The sequence below is a fragment of the Ammospiza nelsoni genome, chromosome 2, assembly GCF_027579445.1.
Source record: "Ammospiza nelsoni isolate bAmmNel1 chromosome 2, bAmmNel1.pri, whole genome shotgun sequence".
Classification (NCBI taxonomy): Eukaryota; Metazoa; Chordata; class Aves; order Passeriformes; family Passerellidae; genus Ammospiza; species Ammospiza nelsoni.
Genome location: NC_080634.1, coordinates 50,731,965 through 50,751,535, shown reverse-complemented (window position 1 = coordinate 50,751,535; position 19,571 = coordinate 50,731,965). Strand labels below are relative to the sequence as shown.

The window sequence follows — 19,571 nt, the reverse complement described above, 5'->3', positions numbered from 1 at the left end:
TTGGCTTACCTTGAATCTTGCAGTCATTCTCATCCTGCAGGACTGTAATGGCCACTATGTGGTTATTCTCCAGCTGTGACATTGCAGCTTCATGTACAGCTGTGAGATCTTCCACCTGCTCCAGCAACAGCGAGCACAGACATGGACACATGGTTAGGCTGTGGCACGCTGACAAGCCTCTGCTGGAGAGCTCCAGTGAGCTAGAGACAGCAAAGGGACCTACTGAATGTGACACTTGCAGCACCTGAGCCAGTTTTGCCATGTTGATGCCTTGAGTGGTAGTGCGTCGTCGCTGCTGATGGCATTTTTTGTTTTTTAGCTTAATGGAGATGAAGAGGTGATGAAGAGGTACATAAGAAAGCAAAAGGTGAAAAAGCCCTTAGGTGGAGATGCTGTTTATTCAATGTTCAGAAGTCTCGACATTCCATTAATCTAACTTATAACAATGTCCACAGAGCCCATGGCCATGGTTGGAGTGAGGAGTGCAGCTGGAAGAGGGCTGTGTCCCAGAGCACCCTTTGGGTTTGCGACTCCTTCAGTGCATGGTTTGTTACTAGACTTGGCTAAAGGCAAAGTGAGATCCCTAATGATGGTCTTTTGATATGAATCATTAAAGGAATTACAATAAGAAATCCTGATGAAAATTGAGTCAGTGGTCCAGAGCATTTTCTGAATGCAATGCATCAATTTGATTTTCTGGGGTTTGTAACCACAGTGATTTTGTTCCATACATTTAACACAATATTATCTGTGATATCTGGCAAGGCAGAGGATCAAACTATTTTACATTTACAGTGAAACAGCTGTTCTGTTCATGGCTAAGTGACTTGACCCTAAACAGCTTTATTTGCTTACAGTTGTGTAAATAATGGTAGAAGTTTATTTCATCTGAGTTTGCCTTGAATAAATGTTATTTCAGTGCTTTTTGTTGTCAAACATATGTATTAGGTAACCCACCAGAAGCCAAATTTCCAACCATACTGGAGAAAATATGCACTTCAAATGAAAGTTGGGCATCTAACATGGAATTTAAAATTATCCAAACTAATTTTCATAATAATGTGGGAGACAACTCAGTGGGGAAAAACTGTTTGCAAAATAATGGGGGCTCAGCCTGATGATGTATTGCAAGACAGAGCTGAGAAAGGTGGGGCAGATGACTCAAAGGGCTCCTAATGGGGTAAGGACTGTCACCTGGCTTTTCCCAGAGCACAGCATCCTTGTATATGATGTCTGCAAGCTGAAGCCTCATGAGCATTGCCATGTTCTTTACCCCACCCCTGCTGAAGCCTTTGTTTGTACTCTAATTGCTTCTCAGCTGAACAGCCCCCCTAGGAATGATTATGCCCAAAGAAGGTGAAGGAGTCTCCCCTTGCTGCCACCATCCTTGACAAGCTATTTATCTATAAAGCCAATTAAATATGTCCCAAATTATCTGCAGGGATTTTTCTGCCTTCTGTGTGTTTCATATCCACATTGCAAATGGCTCTCTTTAATCTTCCAGAGTGATGTCCTGTCTGCAGTTTTCCATGGCAGATAGTCAACTTGGCACTGGGAAGCAGCTCTCCTGGATGCTAATAACTTACTCTGGAAGCTTGATCACCTCACTTAACACAAGTCATGTTTATTTCTGGCTATGGAAAGTACCTCAGGTGGGATTTTTAAGGCTTAATAAAGTAAAATCAAGAGGAGCTCTAGTGGGAGAAGTTCAGCAAGCTGCTGGGCAAAACAGCTTGAGCTGAGCACCTCAAGTGAGAAACACTGGCGAGACAGATCACAGCCTTTACTTTGCAATTCTGCCTTCAGCTGCAAGGAGATGTGAGCATGCACTGGCACACAAGATTATTTTGTGAGGAGTTTGGCTCTCATGCTCTGCTACCTCCTCAGAGACAGCTGAACCTCCAAAACCTGACACAGGAACTGTGTCTCCAAACAAATAACAGCTATCTCGTAGTGAACTAAGTGGTGACTGAAGCAACACAGCATGGAAGGTTAAGCTGTGACTGGAAACCATGAAAGTGGGATGAGTAGCTTCCAAATCAGATTTATGGATACAGAAATACAGGCAGATCCATGGTCAGAAGGATTTTGCTATTGTTAATGCCTTCAAGAATGCAAATTCAAATCCCCCTCATGCAGATGGGCAGCTCAAGCACGAGGCTCTTCTCATATGCAGTGTAAGAGCTCCATTTCCTTGGCCAAGAAACGTTGGTGAGCAGCTTCCCAGCATGGCCTGTCAGCCCCCACTGACCCAAGAGGGCTCAGCACAGGATGGGTGCACAGCAGAGCAGGAATTCAAAGGGAAAACCTGCTAAAACTCATCATGCTAACTGAACTGTGAATTGAAAATGTGGGCTAAAGCTCTGAGATACTAGGGTCACAGAGGCACTATCTAAGCAATGGAGAGGAATGTTTGTGTCATTTTCAGCAATCAGGGAACACAGAGCTCTGGAGCGAACCAAGAACTATTTGCCCCACAGAGGGAAGGATGTGTTTCCACTGCTCCTCTGTGATGATGAATAGAGTAACAACAGATGAAAACATGAGAAAAATAAGCACACTTCTAGTCAAGTCCTACAATGACTTTGAACAGCTTTCTTGCACTGATCAGCTTGGCAGGAGAAGAATCAACATCTGTTCTTGTGGTCCCGAGAGCTCACAGAAACACTTCAAAGAGAGCAGAGCTGAGCTATAATCTATTTCAGCAAAAAATGAACAAATTCCTTCACAAATGCTGCTGTCAGGTGAGCCAGGGGAGGTAAGCCTTTGCAGCTAGAGCCAACATACTCTACCAGGCAGACTGACACACTGACACAGTGAAAGGAAAAAATTGTCAAGGCTTTTGGGAACATAACCCCTCCTTCATATCAGAAAGAAAAGCAGAAATTTTGAAGGGCATTGAAAGGAAACCAACTTGCATAAACTGAAATGAGAACCAAAAGACATGGCTCAGCATATATTCTAACCATTTAAGAGAAGTATTTTTAGAAATCTGATTTAGCACATAAAGACCTATTTGACAGCACCTTCTAATACATCTTTAGAAATCAGTTCATGAACAGAAATAGGTAGTTTGTCCAGGACAAAACAACCCAGTTGCATTGAGTTCCAGTGTTTGTTCTGACAAAACCAGACAAAAGCAGCTGCTGTTGAGAACACTCCTGCCTACACATAGAAAGCAGAGCAAGGAGAAACACTTGGGATGTACAGTCCAAGAGATTAGGCTGAGAGGTGGTGCAGCAATCAGGGGATCTGGAGTGCATCATGTGCTTGATGTTTAGGCAGCATGTGTTGCATGGTTGCTATCGCTTCACTGTGTTGCCCTTTAACTAGCAAATAACAATGGGCCGGCTCTGCTGGCCTTACCTGTGTGGTACAGATTCTTATAACTCTTGGTTTTAGTCATAAATTGACTAAAAGAGGTGGGTTGAGGAGCAGGTATGTGTGGGCAGCAGAGCTAATCTTAATATTTTTATTGTAAAACATCAGCAATATTTTTATTGTCATTATGTGAAGACAAGCCATGGCAATGTAATAGACTAGTGTATGGAAGAAACAGTAGAACTAATAGGGAGAAAGAGCAGTAAAGATATTCAGGATGACATTTTCCCACCCATAACTCATTACCAGTGTCTTCATGTTGGAGTGTTCAATGTATTTCATTACCTGAACCCAATCAGGACTAGAGTGGACTACTCTTCAAAGGCAACAGGTGGAGACTGACCTGATCCTGATGCTGCAATTTGGCTTGTTCCAGCTGCAGCCTGTGCTGCTCCTGCAGGCTCTCCTTCTTGGCCTGGTACTCCTGCTGCAGCCGCTGCTCCAGGGCCTGCATCTCCTGCTGCTGCTGCCTGCGGAGCTGCTGCCCCTCCTCCTGGAAGCGCCGCTCCAGCTGCTCCTTCTCGCTCTGCAGCTCCTTCCATCGCGCCGTGTTGAGCTCTGTGGAGACAACACCACCACACAGTCCCCACGCTGCCCTGGAGCAAGCAGTGGCATTGGACCTGTTGGCAGGGCAATGAGCTCAGTGCTTCTCCCCACTCTGTTGTACAAGGGGTATGACTGACCACTTGTATCTCATACATCCCGTTTTCGAGCTGTTCGAAGCTGCTCATCCCATAAGCCTGTCTCCAGCTCCAGCAAGGACCATTCAAATCCATTCATGCACACTTGCTTAAAATATTTTTGTGTTCAAACCACTATCTTGTGTGCTTCATGGCATCAGAGAGCGCAGTGACTGACTGATACTAAAGGCAATCAGAAAGTGTGAAATTTTTACTCTGGTGAACTAACCCAGTGGCTATGTCTCAGAATCCACACCAGTGTTTTCCAACAGTTCTATCAAGTCAAGGAAAATCAGCCCATTTCCCCATTTGGTTCCTCACCTTTATTGTCCCCCAGGTCCCAGGAAAGCACTGTCACAAACACTGTGTCCTCAGCCATTTGCTTTGCTAAAGAACAGTTGCAAAAATCCAGATATTGAAGACTTGATGCAAGATGGACAAGATCAGCCAGAGTAAATTTACAGAGCAAGCTTGCTCACTTGTAAAGATCTAACAGGTAAGCAGTGATTAAAATCATCCTGACCATAACATTCAGAATATTAAAGGAGAAATGGGTTTCTAATAGCACTGCTAGATCTTCTTTCTGATTTAGACCCATAGTTGATTTAGAAAGATGATCAGGTTTTTGAACAAACTGCATATTTATCCTTCCCTTGCCTTTCAAGATGCACATGCCATGCACAGACCCATGTGGCACTGCAAGTCAGAGGATTGGGAGCAGTTGTCTTCCTGCTGAATGCTTCAAACCCATATTAATCCTATGACAACATAATTGTTCAATATCTGTATCTTCCTACCTCTTTCTGCTGCAGTGTCAGACTGGGCTCATTTTTCCCAGGATAGCAACAGTTTGTCCAAGTTACCAGTGCTGTCCCCACAGCCTATGTTAGGTGCACCCATGCCAAGTAGTTTGGACACCCAAGCTAACCATTCCCTTCCCCACATGCCTATTTTTCACCCTATTTAGAGCTCTGCTTCCACACTTACTGGACACCAATATTCAGATTTGCTCAGTATGTCCAGACAGAGAAACGCTGCTGTGTGACATTCACATTCTCCGAAAAAATCCCTTTGCCCAAGGTTTTTCTCCTGGGAAGCTGAAAGGCAGCGAGTGAGGCCTCAGAGAAAAGGAAAACAATTCTTATCTCATTTGTTTCTTCTGTATTGTTGTGCTCATCTGGAATGTGTTTGGAGATTATTTACCCATAGGGGATTGTTTCATTGGATTCTGGTGTGAGTTGTTTGGACTCATTGGCCAATGGGGGCCAAGCTGTGTCAGGGCTCTGAAAAGAGTCAGGAGTTTTCATTATTATCTTTTCAGCATTCAGTAAGTATCCTTTCTGTGTTCTTTAATATAGTATTGTATTCTTTAATATAATATAGTATAATAAAGTAATAAATCAGCCTTCTGAGAACATGGAATCAGATGCATCATTCCTGCCTTTGTTGGGGTGCCCTGCAAACACAATACTGCTGGGCTCCTGTTCTGATTCTGGAATTTTCTGGAGCACTGTGGGGGGACTCTGTCCGTGTCAAGTTGTGTGCTCCTGATTGAAAGAGAGTGAACCAGTGAGTTCAGCACCTCATTGGCAGCACACAGAAGGCTTTCCCACTTGCCTTATATCCAGAATGGAATGGTACATTAGCTGGAATATCTTGTCTCCTGGCAGTCTGGATTAGGGCTCTAAACCCTCTCTCCTGTTTTTTGCTTTTTTATTATCTTTGGCATGTAAAGTGATCCCAGAGCAGGAGGGGTTGTACTTGCAGCTCTGCCTTCAGTAGAATTCAAACTTACTCAGGCTTTAAATAGGGGATGTAATGAACCCCATCTCTCTCCAGCCTCTCTAATGAGATTACCCAGCACACAGGGAGGGCTGGGAAATGAAACATGCCCTAACCAAAAGAAAGTTCACATGAAACACATCCTGTAACCTGAAATACAAGACTATTCACAAATCAGACCCTGATGCAGGTGCAAAATGGAGGGAAGAGGGAGGCAGGGGAAGTGAGCTTGCATGGCATGTTCCCCATACACCCAACAATGCTACTGGAGGCAGAAAATGAGGCAATTTGCCCTATTCAGAATATTAAACACCTCTAATGGGAAGGAGTGATCCCTACCATAAGTGTCAGACTAAGACAAACGAGGCTGAGGACTGAAGTGTTGAGGAAAAATTGAATCTCTTCTTATCAGGGAGATGGACTTTGTGCCCAGCTCTCCTGGGACAGCCACGGCAGAAGGCAGCACCCATGGAGCCCAGCGGTTTGCAGCTGCAGCTGGGACAGCCTGTCCTGCTGGAGCCAGCTGTGTGGTCCTGGTGAAACAGCTGGGTCATCTCCAGCAGGGACCCCATAACAGATGCCTGAACAGGTGACCTGCTAATGCTGCTGGAAAACTCTGAATTTATCTTTCAGGCATCAAGACAGGGATACTGTTAAAGTGAGCTACTCTTGTGGAAGAAAGAAAAAATTACTCTGGAAAGTTACATGAATGTATTACTGACATGGAACAAGACAAGCAGAGCACAGCTAATACTGGTGTGTTTTGAAGAGTTACACCCTGGTTTTCTTTTTCCTTCTCTGTAGGATCTGCATTGCTGCTCACAGGCTGGAAATGACTCTGACACAAGGTGGCCTTTCCTGGATGGCAGTGTGCTGGGTTAAATGAGACCAGCTACTGCATCTTCCCTACTCCCTGAGCGCTGAGTGCACAACAGATGAGCAAAACCCACTTCAGGCTGGGCTGGGGAGGTGAGGGAAAGGTAGATGTCACCATTGGACTGACCTTCCTTCCCCCACCACACAGTCAGAGCCACAGTGCAGCCTCCCCAGCCCTGGCACTTTGCATTCTGGATGCAGCTTCTGTGGGAACTGGGGCTGGTGCCTTGTGGCCTGACAGAGGGACTGTTTCCTTCTGACATGGGAAATGGGCTCTTCTTCCTGAGCCTTGGCCCCAAAATCACAGACAAATCACAGCCACCACACTCAGGTTAAGCATCCTCTGACTGGGAAGCATATCCAGGAGGAGATGGCATAAAGGCTTTGGCTTTGAAATGCTTGAGAACACAGATAATACACATTTTAAACTTGACATCTCATTGCCTTTCCTTCATCCAGGTTTTTTATGCATCTCCATACCTCTTCTCAACACACTTCATGTCATTGGTCTGACAGTGAAGGAGCAGGTAATTTTGACATTTAATTTCCACTAGTTTGAAGGGAAACAGCTGGTATTCAAAACCTCTTTATTGAAAGAGACTCAGTGTTGCAGCTGAAAAGTGCTTATATTTATAATTTATAAAATCGGTCTCTTGAGTGTAGAACGGTTGCTTGTCATGTTTTCCTAGCCTTGCTATTTCTAGCAAAATACATGAGCAAACCTTATTGCTTTAAATAGCAAGTCCTTCAGTGTTTATAGAGGCCAAGGCTCCTCCCCAGGTCTGGGAAGGGAGAATCACTTTACAATTTTACCCATGCTGGTTTCAGATGCGGTGTGACACTTTCACAGGACTGGGCAGTGTTGTCTGACCTCAGTATTTTGCCTGGCTCCAGAAGGATGCAGGTTTCCCTAAGTTATTTTTACACATGGTCCATTGCTGCTATTGCTTCAGCAATGGTTTTATTTACCACAAGAATTTTCCTTAAACATATATTCTTATTTTTCTGAACAGTGGGTTCTCTGTTGCAGTTTCATTGCTTTGCATAGCAGATTTCTGCAGTTTCTGTTGAAGTTAAAGACTGCACACTGTGAAAACCAAGCACATTCAGCACCCAAATTATAACTTTGAATTACAGCTAAACAACTAAGTGTTGGACTCACTGCCTATATCAAATCTGGCTAGTCCAGCCTTGTTTTACTGATTCATTCAGGCATTTACATCAGTGAGTCTGACATGGTGAATTTACACATGAGAAATCAGGAATTTCTGACCAACACCCATGCTGTTTAACTGAACAGGTTATTTTTAAATTAATGAAAACTTACTTATTAAAGTAATGGAAGAAAGTCAGAACTACAGCTTGGTTGTAGTCAAAATAATATGCTCTGATTTTCTCTGAATTTCTTCATAGAATCATCCAACATTGCTGTTGTCAAATAAAGGACTGTTTCATTCTTCATTTGCATCAATAATGCACAATATTGTACAACACACTGATCCATCTGAAAGTGAGACCAAAATAATCCTCCTATAGCACAGGTGGGCTGGATGTGTCCAGGAGCACCCTCATGCTTGCAGTAATAACCTCAGCTTGGACTGTTTAGAGACTGCAAAGAGCTGCACTGATGAGAAATGCTCTCATTTACCATTTCGCCTTGTCCACAGATTTAAAACATTGGTTGTTTCACAAAATTAAGTTTTGTAATTTTATACCAAAGGAAAACAGACTGTGCAGCAATTTTTGACTTATACTAAAAAGCACAATAATTTACCTCCCATACATAATAGGATATGGGATATATGCTAGGGATATTTAGGGATATATGCTAAGATTTTTATTGCTGATGAATTATTTCACATTCTGCCGAAGTGCAATACCTGCACATGTTCATCTTTTTGTTTGTCCCTGGTGGGAGTGGTTCTAGCTGGCCATGCTATCTCAGGGTTGCACAGAGAGGATTTCCTCCACTCCTCCATGTCTTCCGGAGTGATGGGAGGAAGAGGTGGCCTGTAATGACTCCTCTCCATTACACATGCCCACAGGACCTGAGGAAAGGACTGTGTCACACCATCTTTTCCCTTTCTGAGAAAGAAAGCCCATAGACAACTCCAGCTTATCTCCCTTCTGAAGCAGTGCAGCTCAGGGTGCTTTCCTGGGGTGTCTGTGGTTCTTACCAAAGCTGTCCCCACACATGCCACCAGGTCTCAGCTTTGTGCAGAGGAGGTGTCTGTTGCTGCATGTGCAAGGGCAGGCAGAGCAGGGATCTCCTGTTACTGAGCATGCTGCTCTGAGACCCCCAAACTGACACCAGTTATACCCCTGGCAAAGTTCTCTTCTCCAGCAAAACCACTGGGGATGTGTGCTCATTTCAGCTGTACAAACATGGTGTAAATGGAAGCAGAGCTCTTTATCTCCAGCACTGAATGTCTCTTTCCTTCCCATGTCACCACCACTTAAGAAAAGCACTCAGGAAAATGAGCAAACCCAACCTGCTAGATTGAGGTAGGGCTCTCAAATGAGAAGTGGCTATTGAACTGAGAACTTCAGGTGTGCCCTGCCTGAAGAAAGCACCAGTGGCAACAATTCTTCTGTAAGAGCTGTGGAGATGCAGAGGATGGAGGAAGGCAGGCATTGGGGAATAACTGGAATCCTGTTTTGCCATTGCTGCAGTATACACTGGCCATGGGGACAATAAAGCTCTTTATGAAATGACAAGCAGCCAAAGCATTTCAGAGGGGCAAAGCAGGGAGCACAAGATGTTGGGCATCTGAAAAGAGCTGTGCTCAGCTTTTCTGAAGTGGGCTGTCATAGGCAAGGTGAAGGCAAAACACAGGGAGGATCTGCAGTTCTGCCCATCCCACAAGGGTTTGGCCTGAGCCTCCCTTTGCTGGCCACTTGACACAGTCTGTACTTAATGGGTGACCCAGGAACTGGTTTCCCACATGCAGGGAAAGCTGAGAGGTCCCTCCTGTTCATAGCTCCAGTCATCAGTGGTTCCAACACCTGCTGGTACTCAAGGTGTGCCCTGATGCAGTGGTCCTGCTCTCCTTTTGCCTTGAGGTAGATGAACCCAACATCACATTCATTCTGGAGAGATTTAAGCCCAGAAGAACTCAGCCTGTTGGCTGAAGCCAGAGCAAAATCCCACCCTCTCTCTCAGGAGTGGCAGTATCTTTACACTCTCTCTGCTGTCTAGATCAGAAACTCAAAAGGAAAAGAGGGGCATGCAGATATACAGGGAATACACAGACCAAATGGGATGCATTGCTCTTTCTGTCTCTCAACCAGCAAGAGATCTTAGAGATATTAACAAGCAAATTCTGAGCTTGGTGTCCTTTGGTTTGTAGCTGAACTGTGAAACACAGCAATGTTCATAAGCTGGTTGTTCATGCATTCCCAGTCACTGTGCACTGCAATGGTCCCAAGCTCCCACTTCTCATCACACTGTGCTTTCTTCTCAGCAGTGCTGGTGTTTGAGGACAGAAGCTATGGATTCATGGAGAGCAATTTGTATAGCAAAGATGATGCACAAGTGTGTGTGGTGAGGAACTCATCTGCACAGCGAAGAGGTAAAATCAAGGTTCCCTGCACAATCACACAACCCTTTGCCACTGGGCTTCAGAAAACATTTCACCATGGAGGTTCCCCAGGATCAGGTCACAGGGAATCAAAATAACTGCTTTCATGTAAAGTGAGAAAATCACTTTGTTGTTACTTTTGTTGTACTACTTACCAACTTCCTCCCTGATTTTTTCAAGCTCGACTCCTAACTCCTTTATTTTCACGAGGGCATTTTCATTCTGTTTAAGGAAAAAGAGAGAAAAATATGTATAGCACCCAGGTTTATCCCAGATAAGCACTTTCACATGTTCATTTAGTAAAGCAGATTAGATACTACTTTTTCTTTTTTTTGGTTTAGGGGATTTTTAGGGGAGGGGAGTGGGATTATAATGAACTCATTCAGTTTTTAAATCAAGCTTAGGAGCTACAACTCGTGGGCTACAAGTACCTTGTATGTCTAAGAGTACATGTACACACACTCCTGTACACACAACAGTGCAGAATACTCTGTTAACTCCTATGTGTCAACAAAGACATCTCTATTTTTTAATAATTTTGTGGTCAGTGTATCATTTATGGCTGGACTGCATGTACAAGATGGATGTATTAAAACTGTTAAATTTTTTTCATCTATTTAAGCCTGCATTTAGCCACGTCCAATCATATCAATACATTCACAGAGTCAAACTCACAGAGCAGATTGCTGTACTCACACCATTTTATGCATGGTGAGCATTCCCATACAAACACCACTAATAACCTGATGTTCATGGCCATCTCCACATCTATTTCTGTGATTTTATTTATTTATTTATTTATTAGGGCCCCTTTCCTTGACTAGTCTCAAAAGAAATCTGAATATTTAAGGAGTAAAACAGATTAATTGGCTAAAGGAAAACTAAAATGTATTTACATGAGCAATGTTAAGGTGTTATTACCAAAATGCAAGGACTTTGACAGCAGATATCTGACTAGTGCTGTGCAAACTGACAAACAAAATTCTTATCTCCATCCACTGGAGTACAATAAATCCCAGCATAGCAGTTCAATCATATGGGCACTTTAAATTGGGATGTATCATGAATTCATATTAGAAAGAAGACAAAGGAATGTACCCTGCTGGAAAGATCACTAATGATTAATAAAACTAGATCAGGTTACTATAAATATGTCCCGGGTTAGAAAAGGTCAAGAATCCTTAAAGGACACTACAGAAAAATCATATTCAATACAAAAAGCAGTGCAACAGTAAATTGAATTAAAAGGAGTCCTAGGAACTAAATCTTTCTGTATTAAGCAAGCAAGGCTAATAAAAATCTAGGGCACAGACAGGATTACTTTGGCTGCAGGATACATAGCAGATAAGATAGCAAGTCAGTTTTATATTACAGAAATGAAAGTGGAAAAAAAATTCAGAACTTAATGTTTCTGTGTATTTTTCCTGCCCCTAACTTTTAACTATGTTAAGAGAAGTAACACAACTTCATTTCTAGTAATACCAGAATAATAGAATCTGGACTTTGAATTAATCCCTTACATACTGCCCTTTTGGGATGATTTCCACCAGATCCAAACTACATCCATTCCAGAAAGTTTGCTGTAAATGGAGTGATAAACTGAACTGATTTGAGAGCCTTGACGGCTTGAGGAGCCCCAGATGATGTGGGCATCTTTCTCATTCAGTTATGGGCAGAAGCAGGAGTGCAGGGCATGGCTCCCCCAGTGGCTCCTCCTGGCTCCATACCCTGCTGAGTAATGCACAGGGGGCCGTGTGCCAGGACTGCAGAGTGCCCAGTCCTCACCCACTGCTTTAGGCTCAGAATAAAATTATGTGGATTCTTACAGATTTCTTTTTCTTAATTAGTCAAAAAGTTATGGGAAAAAAAAAAAAAAGTCCAGATAAATACAGCCTGATATAGCAAAAAACCAGATTCCTTCACATAGATTCCCAAACCAGCAGCCTTACAGGAGTAAGGTTTCCCCTTTTGGAGAATATCATTGCATCTGCCCATATGGTGTGTTTAACTCACTGGAGTCACTTTCAGAAGTGCTCTTGACAGACTGCCAGGCCTGGTGCCCTTGGAGGAGGGTGCTCAGGGATACACAGGACTTGGAGATGGGAAGCACCCACTTGAGTTACCAGCTCTCATTCTTTGAAACAGAAGCCATTCAAAGCAAGGGAGCTCTGCACAAATCATTGCCATCACATACTGATGAGCAAAACTCAATGGGATTGTTAAAAGCAGGTAAAACCCCCATTTTTTGGGAGGAAAAGCATAAAAAATTTTGATTCCCCATAAGAAATATTACATTTTACATGATGTTTTATGTTGGCTAAGGTTTTTCCTTCCCTTGAGGACACTTGGTGGTGGGATCCTCTCCAAAAATGTGGAGAACTGCCATGGTGCCAGCTTAAACATGCTATCCCATAACTCCAGCTCCAGCATGGGCACCAAGCCACCAGGGCAGTGGGGGTCATGCCTGCCTCCCACCACGCTGGGGCTGTGGTTTCCAGAGCAGAGCAGCCCCTGGGGCTTCCATGGCAGCCAGATCAGCACAGCTCAGGTGCCTTGGCTGTCATTTTACTGCTCTGCCAGTACTTCTTGCACTGTGTTTTATTTTGGTCAGAGCTTCCTGTCTGCTCTTTGGGACCTTATATTTCCTGTGAGATCAGAAGCACAAGGGTAGCCCTCAGTGCCAAGGCCTCCAGTAGTCCCTCTTTCTCAGAGGGCTCTTCTGGAGAGCAACAGCATGAGTCCTTATCCTCCTCTTGTGGAAGAGCAGCGAGATGCAGCTTTGGCTGATCATCAAGTCAGCCTCATGATTTCCTGGATGTGCAGTGAACTCACAAATCCCTGACATCTCCTGTAACTGGAACCTGCTTTGTCAGTGTGACACAATGGGTTTGGCCTGCACATGTTCCTGCGACACTGTAAACATGACAGCAGTGCAAAACAAAAGAGCCCCTGCTTGTTATCAGCAGTGTGGCTCTGCAGATAAGCAGCACTCCACTGTCAGTGCAGCCAGGGAACTGGGAATGCCAGAGCCAAGGAAACCAAACATTACAGTAGGCAAATCTGGATCTGACTTTGGAATGTAAAGCTACCACGTTCAGTGCTGAGATTCCTTTACATCCACTGTCAAAACATCAATACAATTGAAAACTTCACAAGCACACAAGGAAAACTTCCCCAAAACAAATGGATAAGAAACCAAGTCAAGAGGATGTCCCATTGGGTTAATCAGTCTTCATCAATTATCTCAACAAAGTATTTGAAAGAGAAGACAAGGTAAGAAGCAGTAGAGCAAAGAGTTGAGGTGCCCTTTTGTGTCCACTAAGGCTCAGCATACCAAAGGAGTTTTGCAGGGATTCTCTACTAGGTCACCACTTGGAGTTGAGCCATTGCAGGTGAGCATCCAAGGGCCAAATGTAACTCAGGTTTAGTAAGGTTCATCGACTGTACACACCTGTTTTCAGTAGGTGAAAAGATCAGAGACCCCGTAAGGAGATTGTGCAAATATCCACCATTTCCAGTGCAACAGTTAAATGGCAAGGAAGAAAAAATATTGCTTTGATGTGGTCTGGAATTCCCTTTTTTAATGCCCAAAAATGTGAGACCAAAACAGTGCATTTTGCACAAATCAAAATGTCACATTTACTTTTCACGTACTTTTATGAATGATGGACTGCATTACTTTTTAGAAAAATTATGACAAAGGTCTTCTGTTGGCTGCATCCCAAGAAATTACTCTGACAGTGAAGTAATTTTCATAAATAAGATTACACTCAAGATGGAGATGAAGAAAAACATCCTCCTCAATCCTGAACTCTGCAACATAATGATTAAGTCTTGTGCCTGGAATATGTCCCATCTCTTCAGACAGAAACAAAAGTAGAATAAGACAGGCAGAATGATATGTTTGTCCTACTGATCTGTTGAATAGAAGACACAGTAGCAACTCTTTTTCCTATCATGAGCTCTGAAGCACACAGACCTCCCAATATTTTGCCTGTTAAAGGTTTGATGTTGGACAGCATTTCAGCAAGTGAAACAGACACCTGTGAGTTCTCCATTCAACCCAAAATATGATGAGGATGGACTGAGGCATGACTTACATTGGTGCAACAGCTACAGAAAACAAAGCAGGTAGTCAGCAGGTAGGCAGAGGTGCAGGAATAAAACAGGAGTTTGCAATTAAATAACAATGGCCAAACCAAGAAGCGTAGCTTAAAAAAAAAAATCAGCAGAATTTAGATATAACTGCATGCAAGGACCTAGACAAAATAACTTGGTAGGAGAAGTCATAATGTGGACCTGAGGATGGGCAAGATGCTGGCGTTGCCCAAACAGATTAAGAGAGGAGGTAGTGATGAAAGCTTGTGGCCAGAGGCTGAATGGGGCATTGGGCAACCTGATCTCATTGAAGATGTCCCTTCTCACTGCAGTGGTCTCAGGCTAGATGAGCTTTAAAGGTCCCTTCCAACCCAAACTATTCTGTAATTCTGCGGTTCTATGAAAGGCTCTGCTTTAGTTGCATGGAGCTTCAGATGACAGGTAGACATCCTCAAGGAACATCATCAGGGAAACAAGTTGAGATTCTACCTTCGACCAGGAATAACTGAGGGATGGGGAGGCAGGTTTGAGGTTTGCCTTAGAGTCTCTCTCCTCTGACAGCTATAACCTAACTGAGAGCTATTAATGAATTAAAAATACTAATTAAGTAAACCTCCAGGTACTTTTAAACAATAGGTAAGTAATAGTAGATCCATCATAGAAATGAAAATGGGTCAGATCAGGTAAGGAACACCAGAAAATTGCTCAGACCCACATAGGAAGTCAGCAGCAGCTAGGAAGCAATCATGGGAGCCTGGAATTACCTTCCCAAACTGACATGGCTCTTCACCCTGCCAGCTTACATGTGTGCTTATATTCTAAGATCCAAATGCATGTACCGTGTCTCTACTGTACAAACACTTCTCAGTTCTCCACAGTATCTCCTAAAAACTCTCTGCACACAGATGCTCTGTGGCACTTGTTATTAAAACTGCTCCTCCAAAACAGCTGTCTTCCATGCAGAGCTTTCAAAATACTAAAAAAAATTCCCTGACCTGCAAATGGTGCTTAGTCACTGTTGTGCTGTATTCAGACCTCCCTGTGGCAACGTATTATATTATAATCAGAGAGAGAATCATATACATTGGGAATTCTATTGTACCAATAAATATTTCAGATGACACTTGTAGAAGCAATAACTGAATCCCACTGCAGCTGATACTCAAAATTACCTACAATCTTCCTTTAAAAAGAGGTGTTTTAACACTGCTGTTCAATCATGCTGGTTGTCAGGCAATCCTTCTTCATAACACCCTTTAGGTTAAAGTTTGGTTAAAGTTTACAAGCACTTAGATATTCCACAGTGACTGCACTTTGCTAAGTTTTATATTAACCCACACATTTTTTCTTAACCTAGTTAGTAGCATATCTCAAGCTATATTTGAACTATCATTAAGTAAATGGGAGACACTATCAGTTTGTAATGTAACAGTTATATGAATATACCATAAAGCCAAACTCTAACAAAATACATTGCACAAACATGTGTTTCTGCCAAGACATTTTCTATTAAGCAAATTAAATGCATATATTCATTTTCTCACTCTTCTGTACATAAACCCCAGGCAAGTTTCCAGAAGAATAATGGGAAAAACTATGTTTTCAAGGTGTCCCACAACATCTCTTGCAAATGCTATTTTCCTGTTGTTGGAAAATAGCATTTTGTTGTCTCTACCTTCTGCACTGACATTTCTTACATGACCCATTTTGGTGCCTAGGAATGTGTTTGATTTAGATTCACACAAACATAAGAAAACAGGTAGTTTTGTCTTGTTTCACTTCTCCTAGACTGGAGGGTCATTCCTCTGTTGGAGTGTAAAACTTTAGGACAGCTAGAGGTTGAATAACCTCTCTTCAAACTTTAAAACTCTCTGCAAGTTTCCTTTAAAACTTGTACTCCACATGGCTATTAAAAATGTAAGAGAAGCAGAGCAAAGCATCAAACCGACTGTTGCTACAGAAGATGCCAGCAGTCCCTCCTTGCTTCACGAGCATGCAACCCTTCCATTTGGACTGCAGGATAAACTTATGTAAGGCACTGCAGTGCATGAGAAAGCGACACTTAGACCTGTTCCTGGCGAAGGGGAGATCAGCACAGTGCAAACAAGCCGAGCATCGCTCCCCTCTCCGCCTCCCGGGAAGCGCATCCGCCACCGACCCCAGCGACAAGCAGCAGCACACGCTCTATCACCGCTACCGTCCTTCCCTTTCCCTAAAGGACTTTAAAAAAGAGGCAAAAGTACCGTCTCGTCCTCGCACAGAGAGGGGGGGAAGCACGTGGAGCAGCATTTGCCCATGCTGGCAGGACAGCCGCCCACCGGACCGACAGCCGCCGGACAGCCTCCCGCCCGGCCCGGAGCACAAAGGGATGTCACGGGACCGGCCAAGGGCACCTGGCACCCCGATGCCTCCCGGGGCGCCAAGGGATGCCGGGGCCGGGGTCGCTGTGCCGGGAGCGGGGAAGGGACGGTGCCGCGGGCGGGCGGCTGCGGAGCCCGGCGGGTCCGGCCCCCGGCCAGCGCTGCCCGCCCTGCCGCTCGCCGCTGGATCCGGCCTCTCCCGAAAAGGCTGCTCCGGCTGGCAAAGGCTTGCCCACAGCAGGGCACGTCCAGCAGCGCCATCGCAGGGAAGTGCCGGGGCGGGCGGCTGCGGGACGGGGCTGCAAACTTCGCACCGACAGCCGCAGAGGCGCTAAAACACGAGGCTGAGCCTGGGCTCCCAGCCGGGGTGCCGCTGGCTTCTCCTCTCCGTGCCGCATCCACGGGCACCGATGAGCGCGGTCCCCGTGCTGCGCTCCCGCTCGGATGGCGCCTTTAAGCCGAGCGGGTCGCGGCTGGCTGCCGGCGGATTGCTGTCCCGCAGCGCTCCCAGATCCACTCCCGGATCTGCCGCACTGGGCTCCTCCCGGCCGCCGTGCGGGCCCCGCCGTCCTGCCGGCTGTGCGCGGCTGTGCGCGGCTGTGCGCTGCTCTGCGCGGCTGTGCGCGGTTGTGCGCTGCTCTGCGCGGCTGTGCGCGGCTGTGCGCGGTCCTGCGCGGTTGTGCGCTGCTCTGCGCGGCTGTGCGCGGTTGTGCGCTGCTCTGCGCGGCTGTGCGCGGTTGTGCGCTGCTCTGCGCGGCTGTGCGCGGTTGTGCGCGGCTGTGCCGGCGCGTCCCCGGGCGAGCGCAGCGCTGCGCGGCTCCGCGGGCCGGGCGCTGCCTGCCAGCGGCTCGCTCCAGGCTGCGGCACCGGCCGCCAGCTCGTCCGCCCGCCGTGGGGGTGTCCCCCCCATCCCGGGTGTCCCCCCGCTCCCCGAGACGCTCTAATCGCCCCGAAAGGACTTTCCCTGAAGTCGCTTAGTTAACCGTGAGGACGATCAGCACCCACTGGACCTCGGTGACTCCTCGTAATGGCAAAAACAGTATCAACGTACTCAGAGACTTCTGTAATTCTCAAGGGCTGGCATAATTTTTTGCCCCTGCATTTATATATTTACATCACAAAACCTAACCTTAAGCTGCCTACACACACGGGCGTGCTGTATATATACGGTCTGTATCAGTTTGCCCACTGGGAACACATTTTCTTGGCCGGACCCAGGACATGGAGCTGCAGCAGCCTCGTTTCTCCTGGGCTGCGGCCTTTGGCATGGCATATTTACATTACAATTTTCCTCGAACAATTTACATTAAAGCCAATGCCGGGAAAAGGCAAAAGAGCTCAATGACTCACACCTAAGGTGGTACTTGTGCTGTTTAACCTGAAAACCACTATTTTCCTGAAAGCCAAATCACTACCAAACATACAGAAAAGTAACATTGCCTGTACTGCTGAACAGCTCTGCCTTCTGCTGGGAAAGATGCTCAAGTCTGTGCTTCTCTGGACAGATGTTTTTGTTTAAATGTTTGTTCAACTGTGACTGGTGATGCACAAAGTGGTTTTAAAAATAGTAGGAGCCAACAAGAATGTCCAACAAAACTGTGTTAAATTACATTTAAATTCTCAGGTAACTTCGGTTTATGTCAACTTCTTATTCTCTCTCTCTTCCCCAGTCTTGCCAGGACTTCAACTAAAGTTTTAGAATATCACAGTCAAGTAATTAAAAACAAACAAACAAAGAAAGCCAACAAGATAGAAACCCCGCCTATCACACAAATAAACAAAAAACCAAAACACCAAACCGAATTTAAAATTGCACTCCAAGTACATTACTACAAACGCCTTTTAACATTTGCTTTCAAGACCTAACTTTCAGCATCTGAACAGTAATTTGGTTGGCCTATTGAACAGCTACAGAGTAGAGGTACAATAAGACTTCCTTGTGTGGTGAAATAATTTCATCCTCACTGTAGGAGCTTCTCTTTCTTGCCACACAACCTGAAATCTGTAATTTGGATCTTTTACATCCCAAATCCCGACTGGAAATTTTTTAACTGCCATACAAAAAACCTACATAACCACTTGCAGACAAATTACCATGGCATTTCTCTGAGTTGGCCATTAGAACTACAGTATTTAGATCCACCTCTGACTGTCAGGCAGGGAAAACAAAACATGGTTAATATTCCTTTCGTAATGCTTTTAAAATGAACAACTCATCTTCTTCAACTGCTTTGCTAAGAATGGGGGATTTGTGGCTTGCACATGATTATAAATCCAAGGTAAATGTTAGCTAGCAAGGTCTATCCATGACTTTAGTATCTCTTAAGCACTAAACTGGAAGAGAAAATATTAAAGTGAAACTTAAATTAAGCAGAAACCATCTGTTGTCCTTCTGGCAAGGGTGAATTGAGGTCCCACAGGCTGATTTAGGATTGATAAGGGATAAGGATGTGCTTGGGAAAGCTGCTGGGCTCTTTGGTCAGCTTAGATCCTTTTGGAGAAAGTAAGACTAAACTTAGTTTGAATTAAACCTCATCTTTCAGGTGAGTAAGACTAAGCTCAGTTTGAATTAAACCTCATCTTTCCGGTGTGTAGCATTAAGGTGAGAAAAGACCAAAGTTGAGAAAGCAAATGGAAAAAATAAACTATTTTAAAGAGCAGTTCCTCAGTCAGACACACAAACGAGGAGGATGAAGAAAGAATTTAGGAGGGGTCTGTGGTGGCAGCATGCTGACAGGTTGGTTACTATATGGAGGGCTTTGAGCACACACCTGAGGGCAGCAATGCCTCGGGAATTAAGGATACAGAAAGGG

At 44.7% G+C, this 19,571-nt stretch overlaps 1 protein-coding gene across 1 annotated transcript in view; it reads right to left on the bottom strand.

Annotated features, from left to right (window-relative positions):
• MTUS2 (microtubule associated scaffold protein 2) overlaps positions 1-19,571 on the bottom strand; it is a 243,294-nt gene that overhangs the window by 13,029 nt on the left and 210,694 nt on the right. The window contains exons 9-11 of the mRNA XM_059493947.1: positions 10,456-10,522; positions 3,725-3,939; positions 10-115 (exon numbers count right to left, since the gene is read on the bottom strand). Of these exons, the coding sequence (XP_059349930.1) occupies positions 10-115; positions 3,725-3,939; positions 10,456-10,522 (388 nt within the window). The remainder of the gene's footprint in view (positions 1-9; positions 116-3,724; positions 3,940-10,455; positions 10,523-19,571) is intronic.